The 26652-nt window shown below is 36.9% G+C and overlaps 1 protein-coding gene across 2 annotated transcripts in view; it reads right to left on the bottom strand.

Moving 5' to 3' along the window:
• Positions 1-3535: 3535 nt before the first annotated feature.
• Positions 3536-26652, bottom strand: part of SLC38A11 (solute carrier family 38 member 11) — a 51990-nt gene continuing 28873 nt past the window's right edge. For both annotated transcript variants that reach the window (XM_032422745.1, XM_032422815.1), the window contains 5 exons: positions 19708-19778; positions 18468-18629; positions 15135-15247; positions 12438-12569; positions 3536-3829 (listed from right to left, as the gene is read on the bottom strand). In XM_032422745.1, the coding sequence (XP_032278636.1) occupies positions 3536-3829; positions 12438-12569; positions 15135-15247; positions 18468-18629; positions 19708-19778 (772 nt within the window). The remainder of the gene's footprint in view (positions 3830-12437; positions 12570-15134; positions 15248-18467; positions 18630-19707; positions 19779-26652) is intronic.

Below are 26652 nucleotides of genomic sequence, written 5' to 3'. Positions count from 1 at the left end.
ACACAGACTAATATTGCTTTCCTGAGAAGATGGCAGAAGATAAACCAGAAAGAGGCCTACACCTGTCCAATAAGTTAATCTTTAATTAAATTGATGTGTGCAGTATGTCTTCAGCAGGTGACTAGTGGGGAATTTCTTAACTGGATAACCTGGATTTCAGGGTTCTTAGAGGAAAGACAAGAGGCAACCATTACTGCTTGACACCATTGGAAACAGGCAGAGGCAAGAGGTCTACCTTCCCTGATATTTGAAGATGGTTCAAGTTAGGGTCGACATAAAAGATCCTATCATAAACTGTTACATGAACAAGGATCCAATTCACAAGTTACATGGGTGTCATCCAATCTGTACCTTTGATGGAAATGTATTGCTAGATGTTTACATTAGTGTGTAAAGATACTATGCCCTTCCTTTCTTTTTTAATTTAAGAAGCACTTTATAAATCCAAATGTAGTGACAACTTCAGAAATTGGTTTTATTTATTTATTTATTTTATTAAGTTATGTTAATCACCATACATTACATCATTAGTTTTTGATGTAGTGTTCCATGATTCATTGTTTGCGTATAACGCCCAGTGCTCCATTCAATACGTGCCCTCTTTAATACCCATCACCAGGCTAACCCATCCCCCCACCCCCTCCCCTCTAGAACCCTCAGTTTGTTTCTCAGAGTCCATAGTCTCTCATGGTTCGTCTCCCCCTCCGATTTCCACCCCTTCATTTTTCCCTTCCTACTATCTTCTTCCTTTTTTTAACATATAATGTATTACTTGTTTCAGAGGTACAGGTCTGTGATTCAACAGTCTTACACGATTCACAGCACTCACCATAGCACATACCCTCCCCAATGTCTATCACCCAACCTCAGAAATTGGTTTTAAATCCTCAAGTTGCTTTGTTAGGAGCAAGAAGTGGCAGGGAGGGAACGAGTTTCAGTAGAAATCTCTTATTAAATTGAGGCAGAAAATAGATGGGGGCTAGTTCTCGAAGTTTTGCATGGTGGTGAAATAAAGAGACAAGTATTCTTGCAAAATAGATGTGAGTTTCTAAGATTTATTCTATCATAATTTAAAAATGTTGGTAATTCACGTAAGGCAGTTTTGTTCTACAGTGGATTAGGAATAAAAAAAAAAAACAGAACAAATATTTATTAGGCATTAATGCAATACTCGGTTCCTACCAGGAATTGTTTTTCTTTTGTTTTTTAACCTACTTGAACAGTCAAGGTTAATTTAACTTTTGGTATCTGAAGCAATACCCAAACTACAAGATAATAGATGGTTAAGTGCTAAATTACATTATCCTTGATGTGCTTCTCTTTGGACATTCTTGGAACTCTCATCTCTTGTGATTTTATCTAATAACTATGTAGGTCAGTGTTTCTCAGTCTTGAGTAATGTAGGGATAGACTGCTGCAAAAATTTCTTACATTCCCTCAGTATGGAATGAAAGTATTTTTATTACGATTTTACCAAAACATGTATCAGTCTAAAAATAGGCACAAACCACTTAACCTTATGATTCTTAAACAACTATAAAAACAAATCTACAAATTAAATACAAAAAAGTTATATAGCCAATAGAATTTAAACTAACTGAGGCGCATGGATCATGTTTTATTGAAGCAAAAAATCACACTCCGAGCCCGAGCATGGTTCTGCCTGAGGTGCAGCTTTCTGTGCTTTCAACAGGTCTTTCTTACTGAGTCACATGATGACTCAGCTCTCACCACTTCTTTATTCAAACCACGGTGAAACTATCCTTTATACACTTCCTGTGGGTTTTTTTTTTCTTTTGCCGTGATTTGTACAAACACATGATGTGTGTATTAACTCCGCTTGCGGTATTTTCTATTTGGCAACAATTAATACAGTGCTCCTGATTGTCAACTTGAAATACAAATGAAAAGGTGAGAAAATTGGGGGTGATTTGAAGTAGGTTAGCTGTCCAGATGGTCCCAGATTTTCTTGTTATTTTAAAAAGAGCATCAGATGTGAAATCCTCATGAAAGGTATTAAAAAAATCCTCATTAAATTTTTGGTGTGGACACAGCTGTGCCTACCAGTTCCCCTACAAGGAAGCATGTGGTGCCCCAGCCACCAGAAGACAGCACGCAGTTCTCAGTTCCTTTAGGGTTTGTTCAGCTGCAAAGAGCTGCCAAGGGTTCGGCCTCCACAGGTACCCACATTCAAGGACAGAGGGAGGCAGTGGTATTAAAACTTGGTTATTTCACTCGAACAGGGACAACTCTAATGGGCCACATATGTTCCAGTCTCCCGTGGACTTGGCTGAGGCTTCGTTGGCCTGCCTTGCCTTGCAGTTCCATCTTGCCCTCTCGATCCTGCTTTCTGCCTCTCTTCCATTAGCGATGATCCTTAATAAATACCCCTCATGCCAAACTCCATCTCAGTGTCTGCTTCTGGAAAATCCAGCCAACAAGCACTCTCGAGAATCTCTCTGAGGATCCCAGAGGAGTGAGAATCCTTCTTCTGGGGCCCTGATTTTTCTTGCAAGCTTCTAGTCTCAAAGTTCAGCTTCCGGTTGTATACTCCCATCAGTACTTGAAATTCAACAGGTCCAAAGCTGACACATAGGGCGCCTGGGTGGCTCAGTTGGTTAAGCGACTGCCTTCGGCTCAGGTCATGATCCTGGAGTCCCAGGATCGAGTCCCGCATCGGGCTCCCTGCTCAGCAGGGAGTCTGCTTCTCCCTCTGACCCTCCCCCCTCTCATGCTCTCTCTCTCTCATTCTCTCTCTCTCAAATAAATAAATAAAATCTTTAAAAAAAAAAAAAGCTGACACATAACCCATCTCCTGGGCTTGTGCCTGAGAACAACTTGTGGTTTTCCCCCCTGCTTTATAATTTATTTAATGGCACTACCATTGTATTCCCACAGGATCAAAACTTGGGAGGTAATTTTGATTTTCCGCACATCTTGCTCTGTACAGTCTATTATTCATGCTGCTTAACACGGAAAGAACTTTACTCACTTCTCCAGGGATTCACTCCCCTCTAAACAAGGGATCTGCTGAAATTGTAATGGAGACTTTCATTTTTCTCCTGGGATATCTATTCCCTTTAATAGTTTTCAGTTTCCCTTCTCTTCGATTCATAAACTTTAAAAGACACAAAAATTTTTTTCTCATAAAGGATACACACACACCAAATTCCAACCCACAATCACCTACTTATTTTGGAGTGCAGTATGTTGGCTCACCTATTGAATAAAAGAGTGATGCTTTGAGAGGGTGGCGGCAAGGGCCGAGGGCTTCACTTTTCCTCCTGCAGCTGAGATTAAGGCAGCACAGTCATTAAAACAAAATATTAATTTTGTTTAAAATAAAACAATAAAACAAAAAAATACATTCAATTTTCTTTTCCTCTTTATCTTTTACATTGGACTAACGAGTAAAGGAAACCAAGTCTTGATAAATGTCGAAATAATAATTTTATAATATACAGACTAAAACGTGTGTGAATGTGATGTGGTTTAGAAGTCTCTCAAAACATATATACTTTTGAAAGTAGTCAACTCATTGAAAGGTACTGCTGTTTAAAACTGAAAGTTGTGTTGTCAGTTGAAGATGAGAAACTGAGATGTTTGTGAGGGAGAGATTGTCAGCAAAACAGTAGAACATTTCCTGCCCATGGGAGCAGTCTTGAGGATTTGCGATGGCCATGACGAGTCCAGCAACCATCACCATGACACCGACAGGAAGCATGATACAGGACATAATCTTATCTGAGTGTGTCCTCGGTTCTTCAGACAGTTTCAGATAGCATGCTGATGGAATGATAAAAATTAGTGGAGCGGCACAGAGCACACCCTGCATATTGAAAACAAGAAATAACAGTATGTTACCAAATGGAGCATTCTTTGGACATTTTTTTTTTAAAGATTTTATTTATTTGACAGAGAGAGACACAGCGAGAGAGGGAACACAAGCAGGGGGAGTGGGAGAGGGAGAAGCAGGTCTCCCGCTGAACAGAGAGCCCAATGTGGGGCTCGATCCCAGGACCCTGGGATCATGACCTGAGCCGAAGGCAGACGCCTAACGACTGAGCCACCCAGGTGTCCCTGGACAGTTTTTGAAATAGATTTACAAAATGTATTTGTCTTTGTACATGTTAAAAGCTAAATAGGTTTAGTTGAATCAACCAAGGGAAAGAAGAATAACCCAATAAAGACTTAGGAATAGGTTTTCCCCTTTCTGATGATATATTTACAAAGGAGAAGAATAAAATAGTTTATCAGACTTAAGAAAAAAATGATCAGAAAATAATAATTTAGAAAATAAAGCAGAAGGTAAGACCAACTTCTGGCAAACTCTTGAAATGTCCCATATTTTCAGCACGTCACATTTTCTTACATTCTTATTTCAAATTGCTGAGTAACTATTATGCTGTTCAAATGTGAGCAGTCTATTTGACATATATGTACAAGAGGGGACTGACTTCCGGGAAGCATGTAGGGGATATTATCTTTCCTCTTTCTTGAGTTGGTGTGAAAGTAGGTGCCCCTCTGTATGAGAAAAGAAAACTATCACCCCGAGGGCACTTAACATGAAATAGCATTTCTAAATCCTCTTTCAAGTAAAACTAAATATGTTAAGTACCCTAGAAAATTGACAGCAGAACTAAATGGCTATGACTCATTCACCCTCACCTACGTTAGCTTATGGGTAAGTCCAACCTGAGGGGGCATGTCAGATTGAAACTTACGGGGAGTAGTGTTGTCTATTATAAAAATACCAAGAGGGGCGCCTGGTGGCTCAGTCAGTTAAGCCTCCACTCTTGATTTCGGCTCAGGTTGTGATCTCACGGTCGTGAGATGGAGCCACATGTCAGTCTCTGCACTCAGCGGGGAGTCTGAGATTCTCTTTCTCTCCTCTCTCTGCCCCTCCCCCACTCAACGCCACGTTGTGTGTGTGTGCTCTCTTACTCTCTCTCAAATAAATAAATAAATCTTAAAAAAATTTTAAAAATACCCAGAGTTACTGACTTCAAAGAAAAGATACTTTCCCTTTGAGGAGGCTAAATTTGCACTAGACACTTTGCAAATGATATAATGTTAAAATGTAATACATTTTAGGCAATGTAGTTTTAAAATTATATTAAATGTTAATTATATATTAAACAAAATATAACATACTATTAAAATATATTAAATATAATTGTATAACAAATGACATTCTCTTAAGCCATAAAACACAAGTTTTTAAAAACAGACAATAGCAAATGTGATATTGGTTTAAAACTAAAAGGAAGCTTTCCATAAAATACATGTTTTGCTATATTTCAAAAAGTTATTATGGAAATATGTAAATATACAGAAAAGTAGAAAGAATAGTATAATGAAAGCCTATACACCTATCACCTAAGGTTTAAACGCTTTTTGACACATTATTTGGTAGATTTCCCCAGGGAAAAATCACAGAAAACTGATTTTGAAGCTGGATGATGTAAAAAACAGATTATAACTTAAAATAGTTTTACAAGAAATATTTTCTCAATATCATCATTTACTAAAATTACTGTTATACTCAGTGCCATCCTCAGAACAGAAATATTACAACTATGATTCCAAAAATATAGCTTTTTTAGCTTTTACAAAAATAGAAGTCCAGAGAAATGGCAGTTGATTGGAATATGGTATGAAATGACTAATGAGGCACTATCTAAAAATTTGGGGAAGAATAAGAGAGACCACACTTCATGGAAAATACGTCTATAGCCAAAGATATAAGAGTGAGAAAAGAGGTGCTAAAGTGTATTCTAATTTGAAATATATGGAAAATGTAATTTTGCCATTCATAGTACCTGCATACAAATGAATACCTACAAAGGTACACAGATATAAAGAATTAGTTTTCACATGGCAAGAATTGAATGAATTATGGACTTCTTTGGCTGTCTCGAAACACTTGAAACTGACAATGTTCTTTTAAGAAAAATACTGTAGAACTCCATCTGTGTTTATAATAATTATTATCCTTTGATTTCTTTGAAAAAAATTTGAAAACAATGAAAAAATAATTAAGATATAAATATATGTATGTGGGTGTGGGGGTGTGTATATGTATAGAATCTCTTCTCTTTACAGGAACAAACATGTGAAATTAATTCATCTGGAACTTCAGAGTGTTGAAAGTGCTATCAGGATGAAAACCGCCACCAGCTGCTGCTAAGAAGCTGTCATCAGTCAGCATTTTGGGACACTTCCAAACCTAACTTGCTGGGCAGTCCAAAGCAATGGGTGTTCTGTTTATGCTATAATTCTTAAGAGTTGAGAAAGTAGCAATTAGTGGGAAAACTATATAGCTGATGTTTGTACTGGAAGAAGTCCAGTTGAGTATCTTGTCTAGATAGCAGTTACTTTCTTAATATTTGAAAGCTAGAAGTTGTTGTTAGGACCCAAGATCATCAATAGAATGATACAGCAGTTCCATCTGCTCTTTTTCCTATAAATTCGTCCTGCTTATTAGATCTACTAAATATAGCCTTGTGTGAGAATACACCACTGGCTTTGGAATAATTTTTGGAATTGCTTGACAGGATGTAAATATCCTTTCATTAAAGGGATAATAAAATATAGCCTTATTTTAAAGGCAGGGCAGCACTGTCCCTTGATAATAATACTATTGATGCCAGGGCATTCTGCAATTTGCTGTAAGGAAATAACAGAAGGTGTTGAAGATTTTTACTGGCAATACAAATTGGGAACTTAACTGAATTCTCCTACCAGAATAGAAAACCTCTCAAAGGATACAAGGAAGCTGAAAACTAAACAAAAGAATGCTTATACCTCTTCTAAGTTTCTACTTTGTAATCTGTTTGGATTCATGAAATGTATTCCTGTACCTTAAAGAGAAACTCTCACTAACTCAGGAGGTCTTCGGCAGCTTGGACTATGCCTTGCTCGCCCTGATGTATCTCTCTGTGTGGGCTGGCGCTGGGTAATCGGCTTGCTTGCTTCCTTCTACTTTAAGCTGTGCACGACGCTTTTTGGGCTGGTTACTCTGGCCACAGGCCCCAGCTGCTTCATCTTTTCTCTTTGTACTGTGAGTAAAAAACCCATAGGGCCCAATTACTGTAGATGCTTTTTTTCTCTAATAGCAACATCAGTGCCCAGATCCTGGATTCTTAATACCAAGAATGGGACTTCTGTTTATTTTATTTGCTTCTAAAATGAATCCTTTAAAATGGAGGGTGCATTTCCTTTGGAAAATATGTCATTGTTGTCTACTGCTATGAAAACAATGAAATAAAAAGGAAGCTAAGCTCTAAATGGGGTTTTGCTTTTTATTAGGTACTAATAAAACTCCAAATAATTTATCCTATATTATTCTAGTTATAATAAGTAACAGCATTTCCCTAACTTCACAAATTGAAGGTCTGATTCTATTACACATCTCATTAGTGAAGATCATTATTCTACTTAGCGATGATTCAGACACCACAGTAGAAAAGAATTCTTAGCGTACAACAATTGTTAACTAAGATAAAAGCTATTAGCTAAAAATTAATTTAGATGAAAATCTTTCAGTTCCATGTTATTTCATCTCCTCGTATTGATTTTAACTCATTATTAAAATCTAGCCATATATATTATGGATTACTCTTAACCTCACTTATAGGTAAATTTAATGTAGAGGCTTTTAACTTAAAAATTGGATAGAGAAATGAATCTGCTTATTTTATATACTTTAAAGCCTTCTATTTAGGAAACCTTAGGCTAGCATAATAATTAAAAATGTGGGCTATAGGGGCTGAAAGCCTGTGGTCAAATCTTGATTCTGCCACTTACAGCTAGTGTGAACTATTTAATCACTCTATTTAATCACTCTGTGCCTCAGTTTCTTCATCTGTAAAACTAATAGAGGTTAAGGAAGATAACGCATGCAAAACACTTGGCACAGAGTAATCGATACATGTTAGCTCACACTGTCATTCGCAAGTGGAACACAGTATGCTTTAGGTACTTCTAAAGTGTTGCGTGATCCAGCCTACAATAGTTACGGAGAGAAATGATGCCTCATCTGGCTCTATTAAACATGACAAATGCCACAAGAAGGGAGATGAGTAAAGCTCTGAATATGTTGTTGTGCATGCCAAAAGACTTTTGTTGATTGGAAAAACATATGCTCAGGTCATCTGTAAAAGAATGGAGATCCTGTATTTTATTACATTCTCATAAAATGCCCTTAGTGATTCAGCATTTCCATGTAACACCTGGTGCTTACCACAAGTGCACTCCTTAATCCCCATCACCTGTATTACCCATCCCCCACCTACCTCCCCTCTGGTAATCATCAGTTTGTTCTCTATAGTTGAGAGTCTGTTTCTTGGTTTGCTTCCCTCTCTCTTTTTTCCCCCTTTGCTTGTGTGTTTCCTAAATTCCACAAATGAGTGAAATCATATCATATTTGTCTTTCTCTGACTTATGTCACTTAGCATAATACTCTCTAGCTCCATCCATGTTGTTACAAATGGCAAGATTTCATTCTTCTTTATGTCTGAGTAATATTCCATTGTGTATGTATGCCACATCTTCTTTATCCATTCATCACTTGATGGACATTTGGGATGTTTCCATAATTTAGTTATTATAGACAATGCTGCTATAGACATTAGGGTGCCTGTATCCCTTTGAATTAGTGTTTTTGTATTCTTTGGGTAAATACCTGGTAGTGCAATTGCTGGGTCATAGGGTAGTTCTATTTTTAACTTTTTGAGGAACCTCCATACTGTTCTCCAGAATGACTGCACCAGTTTGCATTCCCACCAACAGTGCAAGAGGATTCCCCTTTCTCCACATTCTTGCCAACATCTCTTTTTTCTTGTGTTGTTAATTTTAGCCATTCTGGCAGGTGTGAGATGACATCTCATTGTAGTTTTGATTTGTATTTCCCTGATGATGAGTGATGTTGAGCATCTTTTCATGTATCTGTTGGCCCTCTGTATGTCTTCTGCCCATTTTTAAATTGGATTATTCATTTTTGGGGTGTTGAGTTTTATAAGGTCTTTATATATTTTAGATACTGACCCTTTATCAGAGGTCATTTGCAAATATCTTCTCCCATTCCATAGGTTGCCTTTTAGTGTTGTGGATTGTTTCCTTCTCTGTGCAGAAGCTTTTTATTTTAATGTAGTCCCAATAGGTTATTTTTACTTTTGTTTCCCTTGCCTCAGGAGACATATGTAGCAAGAAGCTGCTATGGCTGATGTCAAATGGGTTACTACTGCCTGTGTTCTCCTGTACGATTTTTACAGTTTCAAGTCTCACATTTAGGTCTTTAATCCATTTTGAATTTATTTTTGTGTTTGATGTAAGGCAATGGCCCAGTTTCATTCTTCTGCATGTTGCTCTCCACTTTTCCCAACACCATTTGTTGAAGAGACTGTCTTTTCCCATTGGATATTCTTTCCTGCTTTGATAACAATTAATTGACCAAATAGTTATGGGCTCATTTCTTTAAACCTAGTGTAATTGTCTTGGGTTATTAGATCGTAACAGACAACTTAAAATAAATCTTATTTAATTGTCTTTTTATGAATATCTCTATAATCAGGTTTTAAAAAAATCTAAGGATCTAGAATCATGTTTTAAATTTTTTAAAATAGTCTTCCACAACCAGCTGAGATCTTGGCTTTATAATAGACATTCACCCAATATTCTTCCCTTATTATTCTATAATACCAGAATTCTGTCTTTTTAATTTTTTTTTTTTTTACTTTTTAAAGATTTTTATTTATTTATTTGACAGAGAGAGACACAGCGAGAGAGGGAACAAAAGCAGGGGGAGTGGGAGAGGGAGAAGCAGGCTTTCCGCTGAGCAGAGAGCCTGATGCGGGGCTCGATGCCAGGACCCTGGGATCATGACCTGAGCCGAAGGCAGATGCTTAACGACTGAGCCACCCAGGCGCCCCCAGAATTCTGTCTTAACCACAAAAAACTTTCAACGTAAGTACAATAGGGAATATTTAATGTAATTAAGTGCTTACAATTTTGTTGTGCAAGTGTCAGAGAGATAAGCAATTAACAGAAAGTTAGGGTAATATTTACAAAAATATATCATTACTAAAAAATAAGCAATATGTATGTGCTTGTTTAATTTAAAGGGAATAAAAAATTGTTAGGCTATCAACATGTGGTGAGCTATCAGGCAGTTGATAAACATTTTTTCATATCAAAATTTTACAATATTAAAAAAACACACAACCAAATATGAACTCAAATGAGACATTTAACAAAGAAATAACAGATCTGGGAATCATTATGTTGATCATACCTCAGCACAGATAAAAGATTACTATCATTGTCAATGCCATCAATTTTTGGTAACACTTACTATCCCAGTGCTACACTAAAGGATGTCTTTTATGTCCAGGAACATTTGTAGAAATAGTTCCTGATCTGTGGTCCCAAGGGGCAATTGCCCAGGCAGTAATTTGAGCACTGTGTTCTTAGCACTATGCCATATACTGTGGAGGATGGAAGAGGCAGCTAAATATCATTCTCATCTTCAAAGAACTTACTCTCTGGTAGGGAAGGCAAGCTTATGGACAATCCAGACAGTATATGATACATGATGACAATACATAAATCAAGTTAGTGCATTAAGGTAGCAGTCATCCACTTACATAGATCAAGGTTAGAATGTGAAATGATTTTGTATGAACCTTCTAGACTTTGGTCTATGCAAAACTGAGAAGTAGGTGAAAGTTACCTTTGATATTTATGCATCTCTCCTATGAGCTTTCTTTCCAATGCTGGTGGAATAGATGATTCCCCAGGCTCCTGTGGTTTTGGGAAAGAGCCTACTCCCTACTCTTCATACACCCTGCTATGAGAACATCCCCAAAAGTGTATTACTGACTGAATCTATTTTGTCTGGAACTTCAAATCCAGATGGCATCTGGAGGGAATAGTATCTTGGGCACTGACAATAATACCTTCACCTATCCCTCAACTCTCAATGGAGTGAGTAAATAATGACTTGGGATCCCATCTGTAAAAGTCTGCCCTCCCTGTGGTGCATAATTAATAAATGCTAAGTGGTGGGATTCTGAATAGAAATTCCATAAAGATTGTAGAAGAGTAAGATCAATGACTCTGAAGTGGTAGATCCATTTCTATTCATTTCTCACCAGATGGCATCATTGTCCCAGCTCCACAAAGTAGAACCAAGGAGTCATTCTTGATGTGTCCCTCTATCCCCCTTTGTCACAAAATCCTATTAATCTTTTCTCATAAATGTCTTTTGGGAATCCATCTCTTTCCTTTCTCTTCTTCTTGATTTACGTAGCAGCTGAACTTTTCATGTTTATTTGTGAGACTGTATGCTCCATGAAAGCATAGATCCTTTCTGATTTCCTCCCATCATTGTATCTCAATTGTATAGTAATAATATATACTTAATCAACAAATAAATGAGTTAGAAGTTGCACTAGACCTTAAATCTTTGTAAGATTTGGACAGAAATGAAAGGAAAATAATAATTGTAAAAGAATAAACATAAGGCAAAGGATAAAAGAAAGAATTACTATGGCTTACTCATAGGCTAAAAATAAGATTGACTAGAGCTAAAGGTGGATTTGGGAAAGTAAATGGTAAATAATTTTCCATAGAAGGCATGGGGTCAGATTATAGAGGCAACAGTTTATGCTTGCTCTGGTAGGAAAGTGGAGATTTTTAAGTATTGTCATGATAAACTGGAAGCAGAACTTAAATATGTGCTAGTTGAAACAAAGAGACAGTATTAATTCAGATGTGATATAACGAGGACTTAGACTTGGGAGAGAGCAGTAGAGATTATGAGGGAAAGGTCTAGAAAGGGAAACGAAATATTTTAAAGAAAAAGAACTTGGGCTGTGGTAAGTGAATGTGGGGTATGGATATAATTATCTTCATTCACACGTATTTAATGAAACCCTCTAGACCTATTTTTATGCAGCAACTTCCAGATCCACTTAATATGTAGCTGTTTTTAGTAATGTTTATGTATTATAGAAAATAAAATATGAAAAAGTGCTCCAAACCAGGGTGTCTCAACCTCAGCACTACTGACATTTTAGATTGGATAATTCTTTATGATGGGGGCTGTCTTGTGCATTGTAGGGACGTCAGCAGCGTCCTCAGCCTTTCCCAATAGATGCCAGTAGCACCCACATATCCACCTGTGACAACAAAAATGTTCCCTTGGTGAGGAGGAGCAAAATCTCCCCCACTGGAGAACCACTGCTCTAAAAGTATATAGTCTTATAAAGTACACAAAATCATCATTGTAATATTTATTATTACATAACAAACACATTTTCATTTCATTTCAGAAACTGATACTTTGTTAGGGAAAATACATCCTTCATTAAATATAAACATTATTTTTAAAGGGATTTTTAGAAATGGAGGTGTAAATCTTTAAATATACTTACATTGAGTTCTAAAACTTTTCCAAGGCAATCAATCAGCAATGATGTAAGCATGGCTACAGTAATGATAACCACTGTTACAATAATGTGGAAGACCAATGAAAGATTCCCACCAAAAAACACATTGGCAATTACCTGCCAAAGAAACACATTATTTAGAGACGGATTCTCAGAGGCATGCAGGACTTATTAAGAAAGTATATCATATTATAGCACTTAGGACTGTATAAAACACTACCAGTAAGGCAATCGATCAAATCTTAAGCCATACGAATGTCCTATCTTTTCCAAAGTACTTACACATAGACAAACACACATTTCAATAACATGTATTCTTTGCCAAATTATTAGACAGGTGGTATATTATATTACAGACCCAAAACATGGCATATAATGGGTGAAAAATATATTTCTCAAGTGTAAGAAAGATCTTAGGAAGTTGCCTTATAAGGTATTTGAGTCCAACAAGGTCGTCACTAACAGAATCTATGGATGGTATTTAGATTTTTGAATGAGAGGAGATTGGAGAGAGTCAACCAATCTAAGAAAACAAATAGTGATGTGGATAAAAAAGATCAAATAGAATTTAGAACTAGAAGAGCTTTAGTTACCTAGATCCATCTTTCTTCAGTGATCAGCTTTACAGCAATCCTGAAATGTCCTTGTTCTACCTTGGCTTGAGGTAGGGCTTAAAACATGGGTAGGATTTAGAGCAGAATTAGAGACTGAGGCAACAGTGTGAAAAGAGCAAAAGAAGAAAGAAGAACAGGAAAGATACCTATGGAAGACAAGAAAGAGACAATCTGAATAGGGTTGACTCTGCAAGAGAACCCTGAGACAAGAGTTGGAAATGGTAGAAGGTCAGATGCTGGGGGACCTTAATGAAGCCAACCCTCCAAGCTGTTACTTACCTAACATTCCTAGATAAGAAACATTCCTCACAGACTGGACACTGCCATAACCCTGCTAATAATTACTGGGAATATTAATAACTTTTACTCATTTACGGTTTTACAGTTGGTGATGTTTTTTAAATATTTAAAATTCATTCTTATAGAAGCCTCTAATATATGATTATAATAGTAGAAAATCACTGTGTGTGGCAGGCTACTGAGAGATATTCATTAGGGGTATGGACAGGCTTTTTGGCACCCTCGTATGTGGCTGGCTACTTTACCTATGAGTAGAAATGGCTTTGACTGTGTTTATGCTAAGTGTGTGTGTGTGTGTGTGTGTGTGTGTGTGTGTGTGTGTGTGTAGAAAGGAGAGAAAAAGGAAGTGAATGAGTGAAGTATATTTGAGGTTCCTCTGCCTAGTATTTGCTATCATGGCAGAGATCTTGAGTTAGTTCTATCTTCCTGTCATGGCAGCTAGAAAAGAAACAAGTTCCAAGAACTAAAGACATAAACTGTGCAGGTGGAGTGACTCAGACTGTCCACAAGCAGTTCACCAGAAGCCACATGAGAATGTAGCATCTGTTACCGTTGACCTACAGATCAGATTTGAACCCAAAGTACTGGGCAGAAGCTAAAATAAAACCATTTCCTGCATCTAACAAGAGCAAAAAATTTTTCAAGTTTCTTAGATTTGAAAAATCTTCATAAAGTAAATTTCAGTCTACTTCTCCCTTATATTCAAGGTAGAGAACTAGCCTGTGAGTTACACATTTGTAAGTGAGGACAAGTGCTAATTGTAAAGGATATACATAGTGCTGAACAATTCCTTATTCCATTTCCCTGAGCAGTTCCTTACCCCCAGAACTGGCATAAGGAAAGCACTGGTCTTCCTCTAGAAGCCTGCTGATTAGTTAGCGTATTTAAAGCTCTGTAGGCGGTTCACTTCACACATTAGACCCATTCACATGGTGCACTGTGTAAACAGCCTCTAGGAATAGATCCTAAAACTAAGCCCTTTTCAGTGTGATTGCTGAAAGAACCACTGTGAAGCAGGATCATGTTTTTCTGCTGAGTGGTACAGTGGATTTTTCGCTGACTGTATAAGGGATTCCCGACAAGCTATCCAGCTTTACAGAAAAAGAATGATTTCTTTTTCACTTAATCGTCCTTTGCAAATCCATATATATAGTACAAGTACATCACAAATACATATATATGTGATATACTATCTTTATTATTTTACATGGTGTAAAAATAAGTATATTTGTATAAATATATAAATAAAATATATCTGTAAAACTAGTGGTTTAAATTGAATTTTGGTTTTCCATAGATAATAAGACATTTTAGTTTTTTCAAAATAACAAAACTGATCAAAATCTGTTCAAAGTTGCCTTTAATACACATTGACTTATAAAACATCTTAGCAAAAGGATGATTTTGTAAAACACGTTTTAAATCTTAGTACTTAATTTCTTTGTAAGAATGCTTTTAAGAAAAAACCACTTAGTTTGGCTCTATTAAAGGCTGGCATTCATTTTGGAATGCAGTTGTATAAATATTTATACTTATGCTAATATAAACTAAACCACCAAACATGATCTTCAAATCCAACTTTTGAAAAAGTAACTTGTAAACATTTGAATATAAATTTATCTTTAAACTGGTTGAAAAAGAGACTTATAAATTATATGACTTGTCATGCACTTGTGAATTTGCAGATTTAAATTATTCACAAATCTTCCTAAATTAAATGTAGTAGAGGAATCGACTGGGTAAAATGTTGGAAAGGAATTGTGCTTACCTCTCTAGTCACAAAGCATTCAATTGGGTACGTTAAAATGACAGTGACTCCATAACAGAACCTTCCGAATGTTACCAAATCATCATTTCTGCAATAGTTTTCAAATAAGTCTCCTAGAGAATAATATAAAATAGATTTATTTCAACTGAATATTTGAGATAAATATCTAACAAATCAGATACTGGATATTTATTGTATAAGTGGAGCTCCATAAACTCCATTTAATTAATAGAATAGACTGCCAAGTCTAAATACAAGGTTTTTTGCTTTCAATAACTATATAATTATTTTTTTTATTTTATTATGTTGTGTTAGTCACCATACAATATAACTATATAATTATTGACTGATATTAAAACTAGTACATTTTCCACTTGAGATGAATTCATCAGTGATAGTTTTTCTCTTATTCTCATTGTTTGTTTTTAGTAGATCTGCCTTAAATTTGTATCAACTTCTGAAAAATACTTTCATCCATTGTCTTCTGACACCTGAACCAACTCCCTAAATTCTTGTGCACTAGCTTTATAAACTTGCTTCTGGTCTTTGTTTCTGGTAAATAAGTGACTTCGTTATTAAAAAAAAAAAAAAGTCTTAAAATAAACAAATTTCCTTTTGAAATGTTATTCTTAGATCAAGGGCAATCCTGAAAGGAAGAGTAGACCAGTACATCTGGGGAGCTGAATTTCCTGTATATCATGCTATAGGGTTTAATCCCAGACTGGGGGCCACAGCAAGGATTCACCTTTCATGGTATCTGATGAACTCGAGTGCAAGTACACTGATTCAAAACTGTGAAAATATGGTTATTTCTGAGGTAAAGCATTATATTTAATTAGTTCCAAACTAAACAATGGACCATGCACACCTTGAACCAATTCTTATTTAGAGACTACATTTTCTCAGACATCTATAAAGAAATAGAGGGATCTAATGAGGGCCCAGAAGTCATGTCAGCAAAAAGTTTCCCAATACTGAAACAAACAATATTTGGGCCTATTTCTTTCTTTCTTTCTTTTTTTTTTTTAAAGATTTTATTTATTTATTTGACAGAGAAAGACACAGTGAGAGAGGGAACACAAGCAGGGGGAGTGGGAGAGGGAGAAGCAGGCCTCTTGCGGAGCAGGGAGCCCGATGCGGGGCTCAATCCCAGGACCCCGGGATCATGACCTGAGCCGAAGGCAGACGCCTAACAACTGAGCCACCCAGGTGCCCCAGGTCTATTTATTTCCTAAATATAACATGCTTACATTTTAATATTTGGGTCACATTTTCCAGTTAGACTGAATAGAAAAATAAGATCAAAGTCACACACTACTTCACTATTTAAAAAGAAAACAAAACTATACTTCTGTCCTTTTTTCTTTAATTAAAAAGCTAAATGACCCGCCTCTGCCAAGACTTACTTTAATGACTCTTCTCCCCTCCTCCTATCAACTGGAACAAATGCACATTACTTTCTAGGGTCCCTTTTAGGCAGAAAGGGATTAAACCACAAGCAGTCGTGGCAGACACCTGCTTCAAGGTTGACTGAAAAGGTTCTACCACTCAGAAAAGAGGACAGAAGGTCCCTGTTCATTAACCTTCAGTAAAAAGTGACTGAGAATGTCAAGAACAACCTCGACTTCTTTACTGCCTCACAAGCTGAAATGTCTCTACTAAAAGGGAAAAAAAAAGGAGCAAGCAGTTTGCACAGGTAAGACCAGATTTGCCTAAAATGAAATGGTCTGAAGAAACAATGTCAGCTTATTCCAGCTTGAGTCTAAGTATATTTTCAGGAATTATAGCTAGGTTAAAAAAAAGCCCAAACCAAAACCAACCCGTCAGCTTTGTTATATAAAGATTTAATTATATCTAAGCAATTACCACCAATAACAACACTAGGAAGGTGTGACTAAGAAAAAGGGCTTATGTCTTACAGGGAAGGCATTTAAAAACCAAGGTTTTGTACAGACTGGAGCCTACAGGCCATTCACCTTGGCAAACGATGTAGCAATAGTGATACATGGCAGTGTTTTGAAACACAATTTTTATCAAGACTTTCACGGTCACTTCATTGCTGCACTCTACTGGCACATACATAGATTGTATTTTTGATGGCATTGGAATTATGTTAAACCCTTTGTTTTGAAGCCATTCTTACTTTTTTCTTTATTTCTTGAGAAATCTCTGCCTATAATCATAGTTACCTGTAACCTCTATTTGAAACAATACACACAAGAGTACCTAGTATCATCTGAAAACTAAGTGAAGAGGAGCTGGAGGATAAGAGAGCTTTTAATGGGTCGCATTTGACCAAAGTGGGGTAGACAGCAAGAGAGAATGGAATGAAAATTGAACTGGAAGTCGGGAGACTTGTTTTCTACTTTGTCACCAGCCAGCTTGGGCAGGTTCCTTCACCTCTTTGTGTTTTAAGCAGGGGGTAAAACTAGTTATTCCACTTACCTTCATAGGGTTGTTTCAAGGTCATATGAGATAATAGACCTGCAAAAGCTGTGACATGTTTGAATCACAGCATTTACCAGGGTATTAATACTACACAGAGGAGTGAGTGCACAGGTCAAAGGAAGAAGAGATAGCCACTCAGCTGTTGGGCCTGGGTGAACAGGGAAAAGAAAATAAATTCAGTGTCAGGTGGTGGAGGAGGGGAGGGAAGAGGTGGGGCTGGTTCTGTGGGAAAGATGATGTTTTGTGTTTAAGGCAAGAATGGGATAACTAAGTAGGAATGTCCTGCAGGCAAGAGGCTGGAGATGAAAAGAAAGGTCTGGACTAGAGTTTATAAAACAATGACAATCTCCAGGGAATTTGTTGAGAGAAAAGAAGGCAACTTGCCTGAGCCAGTTAATGGAAGGTGGGAGGAGAAAGGGAGAGAAGGTAAGAGAAAGCAAAGAGCAATCACTCAGGGAGAAAGAGTGAATGATGATATGGTAGTGCTCCTTCTCCTATGGGAGGAAAGACAGGATGTTCAGAACTGTTAAGTGATTCACAGAGGTGCATGAGAATCAGAACCAAGATTATTCACTTTGAAGAGTGAGAGGATGCTGGTATTTCTGAAAGTGAAGCTGCAGTGGAGAGGGAAGCCAGATTTCAAGTGCTTTTAAGTGAAAGCATGGAAGAGAGGAAAGGAACTACAGAAACAAGTTTAGCAGTTCAAAAGGGAGAAAATCAGGAAAACAGAAACAGCAGAGGTGGGAAGGTAGAGGAGAGAATGGACAGAAGAGATAATGATACTCTGAAGTAGAATACTGGGTATAATTGTGCCCAAAATGAGAAGCGACAGCACCAGTCCATGTGAATAACGAAATATGATGAGAAGTGAATCTCTCATTTTACCTTGGGTGAAGCCAGTAAAGGTGAAGTATCCACATGTAGCAAAGAGAATACTGATAAGTACAGAAGCCAAGGTGGACACATGGATGATGCGGGACCAGTTAGCTACTGTGGGGTCTTCCAAAGAACCATAAACTAAGAAGCAGTTATGGTGGCAGATAAATGCTGCAATACAAAAAAGAAAAAAAAAAAAGAGCACCATTAAAGCAAATGTTACTGGATTTCCTTCTCCTTCGGTGTCCATGGTTCTTGGTCGCGTGGCTTCGAAGAATGAAGAGGTAGACCGGACAGAGTGGTGGGCAGCGAAGCAAGTTTACTGAGCAATAGCAAAGTGATAGTACAAAGCTCCCGAGGATGGAGGGGACCCAAGAGGGTTGCCATTGGAGTTTCTAAATCTATAGGGGTTTTTATGGGCTTGTTGGAGGGCTGTTTTAATCTGATTAACCCTCCCTGCACCTGTCATGCAATCAGATTTTTGTCATCTATCTATCACATGGGAAAGGGTGGAGGCCCCTTTCCAGGGCCATGTAAAATCCTTTTAAGGTTGGTTTCCTCTTAGGGCAGGGGCCCCTTGTCCCTGCCTGCCTGCCTTCCAACTGTCCTTCATCACAAGCACTAAGGTTCTCTTTTTTCTTCTAAAAATTCAGAGATGTATGTGACTTTGGAATGCTACTGAAGTTCAAATACATTAATTTACTAGCTATGTCCGAAAATAACTTTTTTTAACAACTGTAGGAATGAGAAATTTCACTCACATTAGGCTTATGTGGTCTCTTCATGTCACTCTTGATATAAACCAGGCCTATCCAACTTTCTCTCCCATTTTCCATTTCCTAGTGGCCTTCCAATCTTAAGGGAAATCTAAACAACACTATGTTTTCAGTCCCTGGCTTCCTTTCCAATCTGGGATATAACAGAGTAGCTTTAGACATCTGGCCAATTTGTAATACTTTGTGTGCAAGGTTTTGAATAAGCACATAACACTTGCTAGATTTACAAGTTAAAAAATAAGATGACTGTAATGAGTTTTCTGCATGAGAAAGAGACTTGTCCATATTAAATCAAATTTTAGTGATGAGTGAGAAAAGTTTGAGCCTAATTTTATGTTGGCGCAAACTAGACCATATGGTGCTAATAGGAAGTCTAAAACTTTGGACATTTGCTCTCCAGACACAAATAAGAAACTTTTTCATTATACCGAAGACTCCATATTGAGAAAGGGCCTGTGAAATCATATACTCACCAAATGACATAACACCAAGAGCCTGAATGGCATTAGGCTTTGCAAATACCCAAGCATCTTCTGTTTTTGGTCTAGAAGATAAATCAGGTAATTTAATGAATGATCAAACAAATGCGAGCCTAAGCATGTCAGAGAACAAGAAATGGTGTCACAGTAAAAACTGAGTATCTTTAAGTCAGAAATTAATAAGGGGCCCCCATCAATCTTCCTTAATTGTAAATAATTTCCCAGGAACATGCATGTTATGTTTACCTCAGTCCTCTAAAATGCATGTCAAATACTTGGAAAGACTTTATTCTTATATATTTAAAATAACCACTGACTACTTAATTTTATGACATTTTTACTCACCAATTTAACAACAAACATTTGTTATGCACTCATCATTGAAGATACTGATTGAGGGAGATACAAAAATTAATAATGCAATGTTCCTCCTCGGCTAATCAATACTTCCTTCCTTCCCCTTGAGCTCATTCCCCAGGCTCATCCTACCCCAGGGAAATTCATAGTTGGCACTACAGTTGACTGAAGAAGGTGGACATGAGCTAATATTAATTGAGGATGTACTTAACTGTATTCTGGGAATTATCCTCTGATATCTCAATCTTCCCAGTAACACTCACATATTATTGTCACTATCTAATACATTAGGAAAGTTAAGCTCCGGGTGGTGATAAAACTTGTCAAGCTTCCACAGATAGTAAGTGAAGCTGAGATTTGCTGTTCATCCCAATATCTCTTTTACACTGAACTGTCAAGTGACCTCAAATTCCCACCTGTGGAAATACTTCTCAAAGAGGTTTTGGAAAGATATGAACTTTAAATTACCTGAGGCATCCTATTTCTTAGTGGAATTAAAATATTGGCCAGCCTGTCTATTGGCAGAGCTCGGTCTCCCTGGTTACCATATATCCCTGAGTAATAGTGAAGAGGCTAGGTTCTGAGATCAGACAGCCTGTGTTAGTCTTCTGCCCCTTCCACCTGTGTGATCTTAGGCAAGTGATGAACCTTTCTGTGCTTCAGTTTTTATATCTATAAAATGAGAGTAATAAGAGTAGTACCTAATCCATTGAGTTATTGTGTGAATTAAATGAGATAAAATATGTAAGATTTTTGGAAGAGAGCCTTGCATATAGTCAAGTGTTCAATAATTGATCACTCATATCATCAATTTATTAATATTATCTATTGTCATTTAATAAAAAGTATGCAAAATGGCTCAAAGATGTCCAGCTTCCCTGAAAAGGCAAGGCTTGAGTGAAACCCAAAAGAATACATTAAGATAGCAGAGGGGAAAAGGGGAACGAGGGTTGTAGAAAGCCATAAATGCAATTCGTGTAAATGCACCTATTTCATAAACTCGTTATTCATACTCCATGTAAAACAGACACACACAAAAAGTCTCCTTTGCTCTGTCAAAGTTAGTGGAATTTATACATTGTATCTTTTTTTTTATTATTCCATATTTGAAATGAGTGGTTACAGGCCCTCGAGAATGAGCCAGCCTAGGAGGGAGGCCTCAGGCTGTTACAGGCTTGCGGTGACTCCCGTGTCTTGAGGGGGAGCTGCTCCCACCTCCTGCCTCCACTGTTCTCGCTGCTGTGAACATTAACCGAGAAGAGCGTACGCGTCAAATGCCAAGGTTACCAGGGAAAAAGGCAGATTTTGCCCACGGTCTTTAAAAAATGATTCAGAAAAGGAGCGCTAAAAATTACAGAAACTTGTAAGATTGTAAGATTTTTTTTTAAGATTTTTTTTTTTTTTAAGATTTTATTTATTTATTTGACAGAGAGACACAGCGAGAGAAGGAACACAGGCAGGGGGAGCGGGAGAGGGAGAAGCGGGCCTCCTGCTGAGCAGGGAGCCTGATGCGGGGCTCGATTCCAGGACCTGGAATCATGACCTGAGCCGAAGGCAGACGCTTAACGACTGAGCCACCCAGGCGCCCTTTTTAAAAGATTTTTATTTATTTATTTGACAGAGAGAGACAGCGAGAGAGGGAACACAAGCAGGGGGAGTGGGGGAGGGAGAAGCAGGCTTCCCGCGGAGCAGGGAGCCCGATGCGAGGCTCGATCCCAATACCCCGGGGATCATGACCTGAGCTGAAGGCAGTCGCCCAACGACTGAGCCACACAGACGCCCCATAATTTTGAAGTTTTTGTGTTCACCTTAATGATGCATGATTTTATGATTTATTTGTTTATTCATTTATTTATTTTAGTTTTTAGAGAGAGTGAGCGAGCAAGTGATGTGAGGCCGGGGTGGGGGGCGGGGGGGGGGAGACAGAGGGAGAGGGAGAGAAAGTCTTAAGCAGGTTTCAGGCTCAGTGCAGAGCTTGACTCCGGGCTTGATCTCACCACCCTGAGATCATGACCTGAGCTGAAATCAAGTCGGACTCTTAACCAACAGAGCCACCCAGGCACCCCAATGATGCTGATTTTGTAAGATGGAAAATAATAAAAAAAGATGTTGCAGATAGGAAAGCATGTGCATCCAAATCTAGGGAAAAGGACATTGAATATGGCTTTCCAATATTTTATAAAACAGCCTGAAATTAGAATTAGTTGCAGAATCAACCAGCTACACACACACACACACACACACACACACACACACACGCACACACATGAGAGAGAGAGAGAGAGAAAGTTCCTTGGCATATTTAGAGATTTCTGGAAACTTGATACCCATAACGATTGAGAAAATGAAGTTATATACTGTTCTGATTTCAGACTATAGATGTTGAAATACAAAATGAAATATCAAATGCAACAAGCAGTGTATAAGAAAAAATCATGACTAGGAAGAGTTTTTCAAATAAATGCAAGGGTTGTTCAATAATAGAAAAATCTGTTAATGTAATTCATCTCATCAACAGATTAATGGAGAAAAAAAGCTTATGCGCTCTCAAAATATGTAGAAGAGTCTACAATACAGTATTTACTTTGAAAAACATGCTAAGCAAGCTATTAATAAAATAGAACTTCCTTAATCTGACAGGAATATCTACCAAAATCTATAGCAAATGACACATTTAAAAGTGAAAATTTAGAAATATTACAATTAAAGGTGGAAACCAGATAAGGATGTTTACTATCACTGCTTCCAGACTATATCACAGGAATTCCTAGCTAATGCAATAAAATAAGAAGTGATAAGATACTTAATCATTGGAAATGGATAAATTATTTGAACACAACAGAATTGTGTCCACAGAAAATTCAGGGGAATTTGCTGACAAGCTATTGGAATTAATAAGAGTATTTAGCAAGGTTACTGGATATATGAAATATATACTTGATACATGAAAATCATGACGGTTGAGGTACATAAATAATAACCAAATAAAATGTTTTTTAAATGGCAGTGGCAATAAAAACACTACATATTTTTAAAGATATGCATAATCGTAATGGCATGATATAACTGTATGGAAAGACACATATAAATCGAGAGATATACCATATCCAATATATGAATAGGAGGACTCAATATCATGTAGATGTCAATTCTCCCCCAAATTAATATTTAAATTCAAAGAATAAAATATGATATTCAAGGAGAAAATATTTTTTTAAAAAACCCGTAAAAGCAACATAATAGTAAGGATTGATAAACCTGATAATGTTTGTATAATAAAATAATCCATAAACAAAGTTAAAATATAAAGATAAGCTAAAAACTTGTAAATGAGATTTGTCATGCCTAGAAGATATTCCAATAAGCAATGAACAATAGTCAATTGACAGAAAAGGAAATGAGAATGGTCAACATTTATGCTATCAGTTGCTCACTTTCCTTTATAATCAGAGAAACTCAAATGAAATCCATACAAAAAGACATTTCACACTTAATTCAACAATAGCAAAGTTGATAAATTGCTGGGAAAAGAGAACTTGAAATTATTACAGAGGGAACTGTAAATTGTAAAGCACTTAGGAGAAGAGTTTGATAGTATCTAGTAAAGTTGAAGGCACTCAAAACTTGTAAGCAAACAATTTCATTTCTACATATATATCCTAGGGTAGGAAAGTACACATGTGCACACAAAGATATGGATAAGGATGTTCACTAGTGCATTGTTCATATTAGCCAAACTTTGGAAACTACCTCAATTTCAAGCAATAGAATTGATAAATAAATCCCTAAGTGAAACATGACATAATCATAAAATTGTGTGCCATAAGAACAATTAAAAAGAGTCCCTCAGGGCTAACTGTAACAAAATGGAAATATACAGCATACAAAGCTAAAGGAAAAATCATGAGTTATAGAAGAGAATGTGCGTTTCTTTTTTTACCATAGTGGTTATTTATGTATATTTTACAAACATACTAATCAATACTAGATATTGTTGTCAATACATAAATGCATAGTGCAAGTATAAAAACATAAATAGGAATGATTTAAACCAATTTAAGAATAATAGTTACCTCTAGGGAAAGAGAAATGAATTGACTTTTAAATATGATAGTCTATTGCTGATAAATATTGAAGTAAATATAGAAAATTATTTCAAAAAGGTCTAGCCCAATTTCCTGCTTCCTGAACTTTTTATGATTATACAATATTTTCTACATAAAACCTTTCTGGATCTGAACCTAATTTTTAGCCTTAAATTTCCATATATACTCTACAACTGAAACTACATTCTTCCTGCTTTCTAATCCCTTGTTCAATTCATTCAGTTTTCAACAAATATTTGTTGACCACTACCAATGTAGCAATCACTGTTCTAAATCTCTGAGGATACTGCAGAAAAAAAGACAAAAGAAACAAATCAACTATCTTGGACTATATTGGTGTATATTCTATATCATCTAGAACACCACTGTATTATAGTGTTTTGTTTTTTTTTTTAAGATTTTATTTATTTATTTGACAGAGAGAGACACAGCGAGAGAGGGAACACAAGCAGGGGGAGTGGGAGAGGGAGAAGCAGGCTTCCCGCTGAGCAGGGAGCCCGATGCGGGGCTCGATCCCAGGACCCTGGGATCATGACCTGAGCCGAAGGCAGACGCTTAAGGACTTAAGGAATTAGTAAAAACTAAGAGTTTTTAACTAAGAGTTAAAGAAATTACCTAAAGAGGTTTAATTTTTTCCTACAGTGTAGAGGTGCCTGGGTGGCTCAGTAGGTTAAGTGTCTGCCGTTGGCTCAGGTCATGATCCTGGGCTCCTCGGATCAAGCCCCATTTGTTGGGCTCCCTGCTCAGTAGGAGGCCTATTTCTCCCTCTCTCTCTGCCCCTGCCCCCTGCTTGTGTTCTCTCACTCTCTCTGTCAAATAAATAAATAAAATCTTAAAAAATTTTTTTTTCCTATAGTGTAGCTTATGCTATATATTTCAGTATTGTTTACTACTTGAGTTTTCTGAAGGGCAAATAGAAGAATGGAGGAGTTGAGTATAACAATAAACAGAAAAATACTTTGTTAACTTATAAAGAACCATGAATATCAGAGAGTCTTCAAAATAAAAAAAAAAAGCAAAAAAAAAAACCCACCACCACCAACAAAAAAACCCCAACAAACTGGGAGAAACAAACTGAAATTGTTATTATGAATAGAGACCTGGCAGAAAACACATAGTACATAATAGTCATAATTGAAATACTATAAAATATGAGTCAAATAATTGAAATTTAATTTGTATTAAATAATTGAATTATAGGATGAGTGCTTTTTTAAATTTTAAAGTATAATTCACATTAAATTACCTATAAACAGGAAATGGTTTTCAAATGATCATTCAAATTCTAACACATTAATTAACACACAACTCTTCTGGAGTATTTATTTTGTACAAAGTGAGGCAAGTTTTCTTCTGAAGAAATCCCAGAATAAGAACTACTCTCCAATTCCTCTTTGTTTTAGATTCTTCGATTGCTACTGTTGAAGTTTATTTCCCTGAGGAACTGAAACCAACTGCATTCACTGGTGTGTGTCTAGAGTTTGCAATGGAAGCCAATAGTTCTGAAATTAGTCCAGCTGAGGTCAATAGCGTCTCTTCAGCAAGTGTTAATGTTACCTGCTGATGAATGGACTAGCTTTTTACCTCTATGTGGTTCCTACCTGCTTCTTTTATTTACTGTGATTATTTGCTGACTACAGACCAAACTGTGGTTAATATCAATAAAGGACAACGAAAACAATAATGAACTTAATTTCCTCTGTGAAGGACAACATTTCTCATGACTAAGAAAAACCATATGGGATACAGAAAGCTGTAATAGAAAAAAAAAAAAAACAACACAGGTTTTGAGGTCAGGCAGACTTGGATTTAAATCTTAGCATTCTGATAAACTCGCAGAGTGCCTTGGGGCAGATTACTTAATGACTCTGGTCCCAGTTTTCTCTGTTAAACAGAGACAATATTAATAATTCTATCTACATATCTGACATAGGGTTAAATGAGAAAATGAATGAAAGAGTGTATTATATAGTGGACAACAGAAGTTGGATGAGACCTCCTTCCACTCTCTCTCCCTTTCCTTATGTTACCATTAAAGTAACAAAACATGTCTTAGTCCAGCTATAAGGACCTTGCAAGTACACAAAACACAATCTTCATCATGGTATTCATATTCTTTTAGAGAATGAAGGGACCTTGAGGAAGTTGAGCTATTTTACTTAAAATAAATGAATGATTAATCTTGAGAGTAGACATACATGCTAGCAAACGGGCAGTCCTTTGGTTGATAATGATGAAAAAGATGAAATGATTCATTTATGCTTTGGATATTCACAGTAAATATTTAGTATTCTATTCCATAGACCAATTCTCTGCACCACTGGGTCTGTCAAATTGGTGCAACCTCCAGCCGCATAAGGCCATTTTTGACAATCTCAGGGTATGTGGAGCTGCTCACCTCACTCCAGGGTTTAGACCTTCGCCCAGCCATCAGTCTCCCTGGCTGAGCTGTAGCTCTGTGTTGATATGATAAATT

Source organism: Phoca vitulina, unplaced genomic scaffold (assembly GCF_004348235.1).
Source record: "Phoca vitulina isolate PV1807 unplaced genomic scaffold, GSC_HSeal_1.0 scaffold1, whole genome shotgun sequence".
Lineage (NCBI taxonomy): Eukaryota > Metazoa > Chordata > Mammalia > Carnivora > Phocidae > Phoca > Phoca vitulina.
The sequence above is the reverse complement of the archived record's forward strand: the minus strand, read 5'-3'. Positions and strand labels throughout refer to the sequence as shown.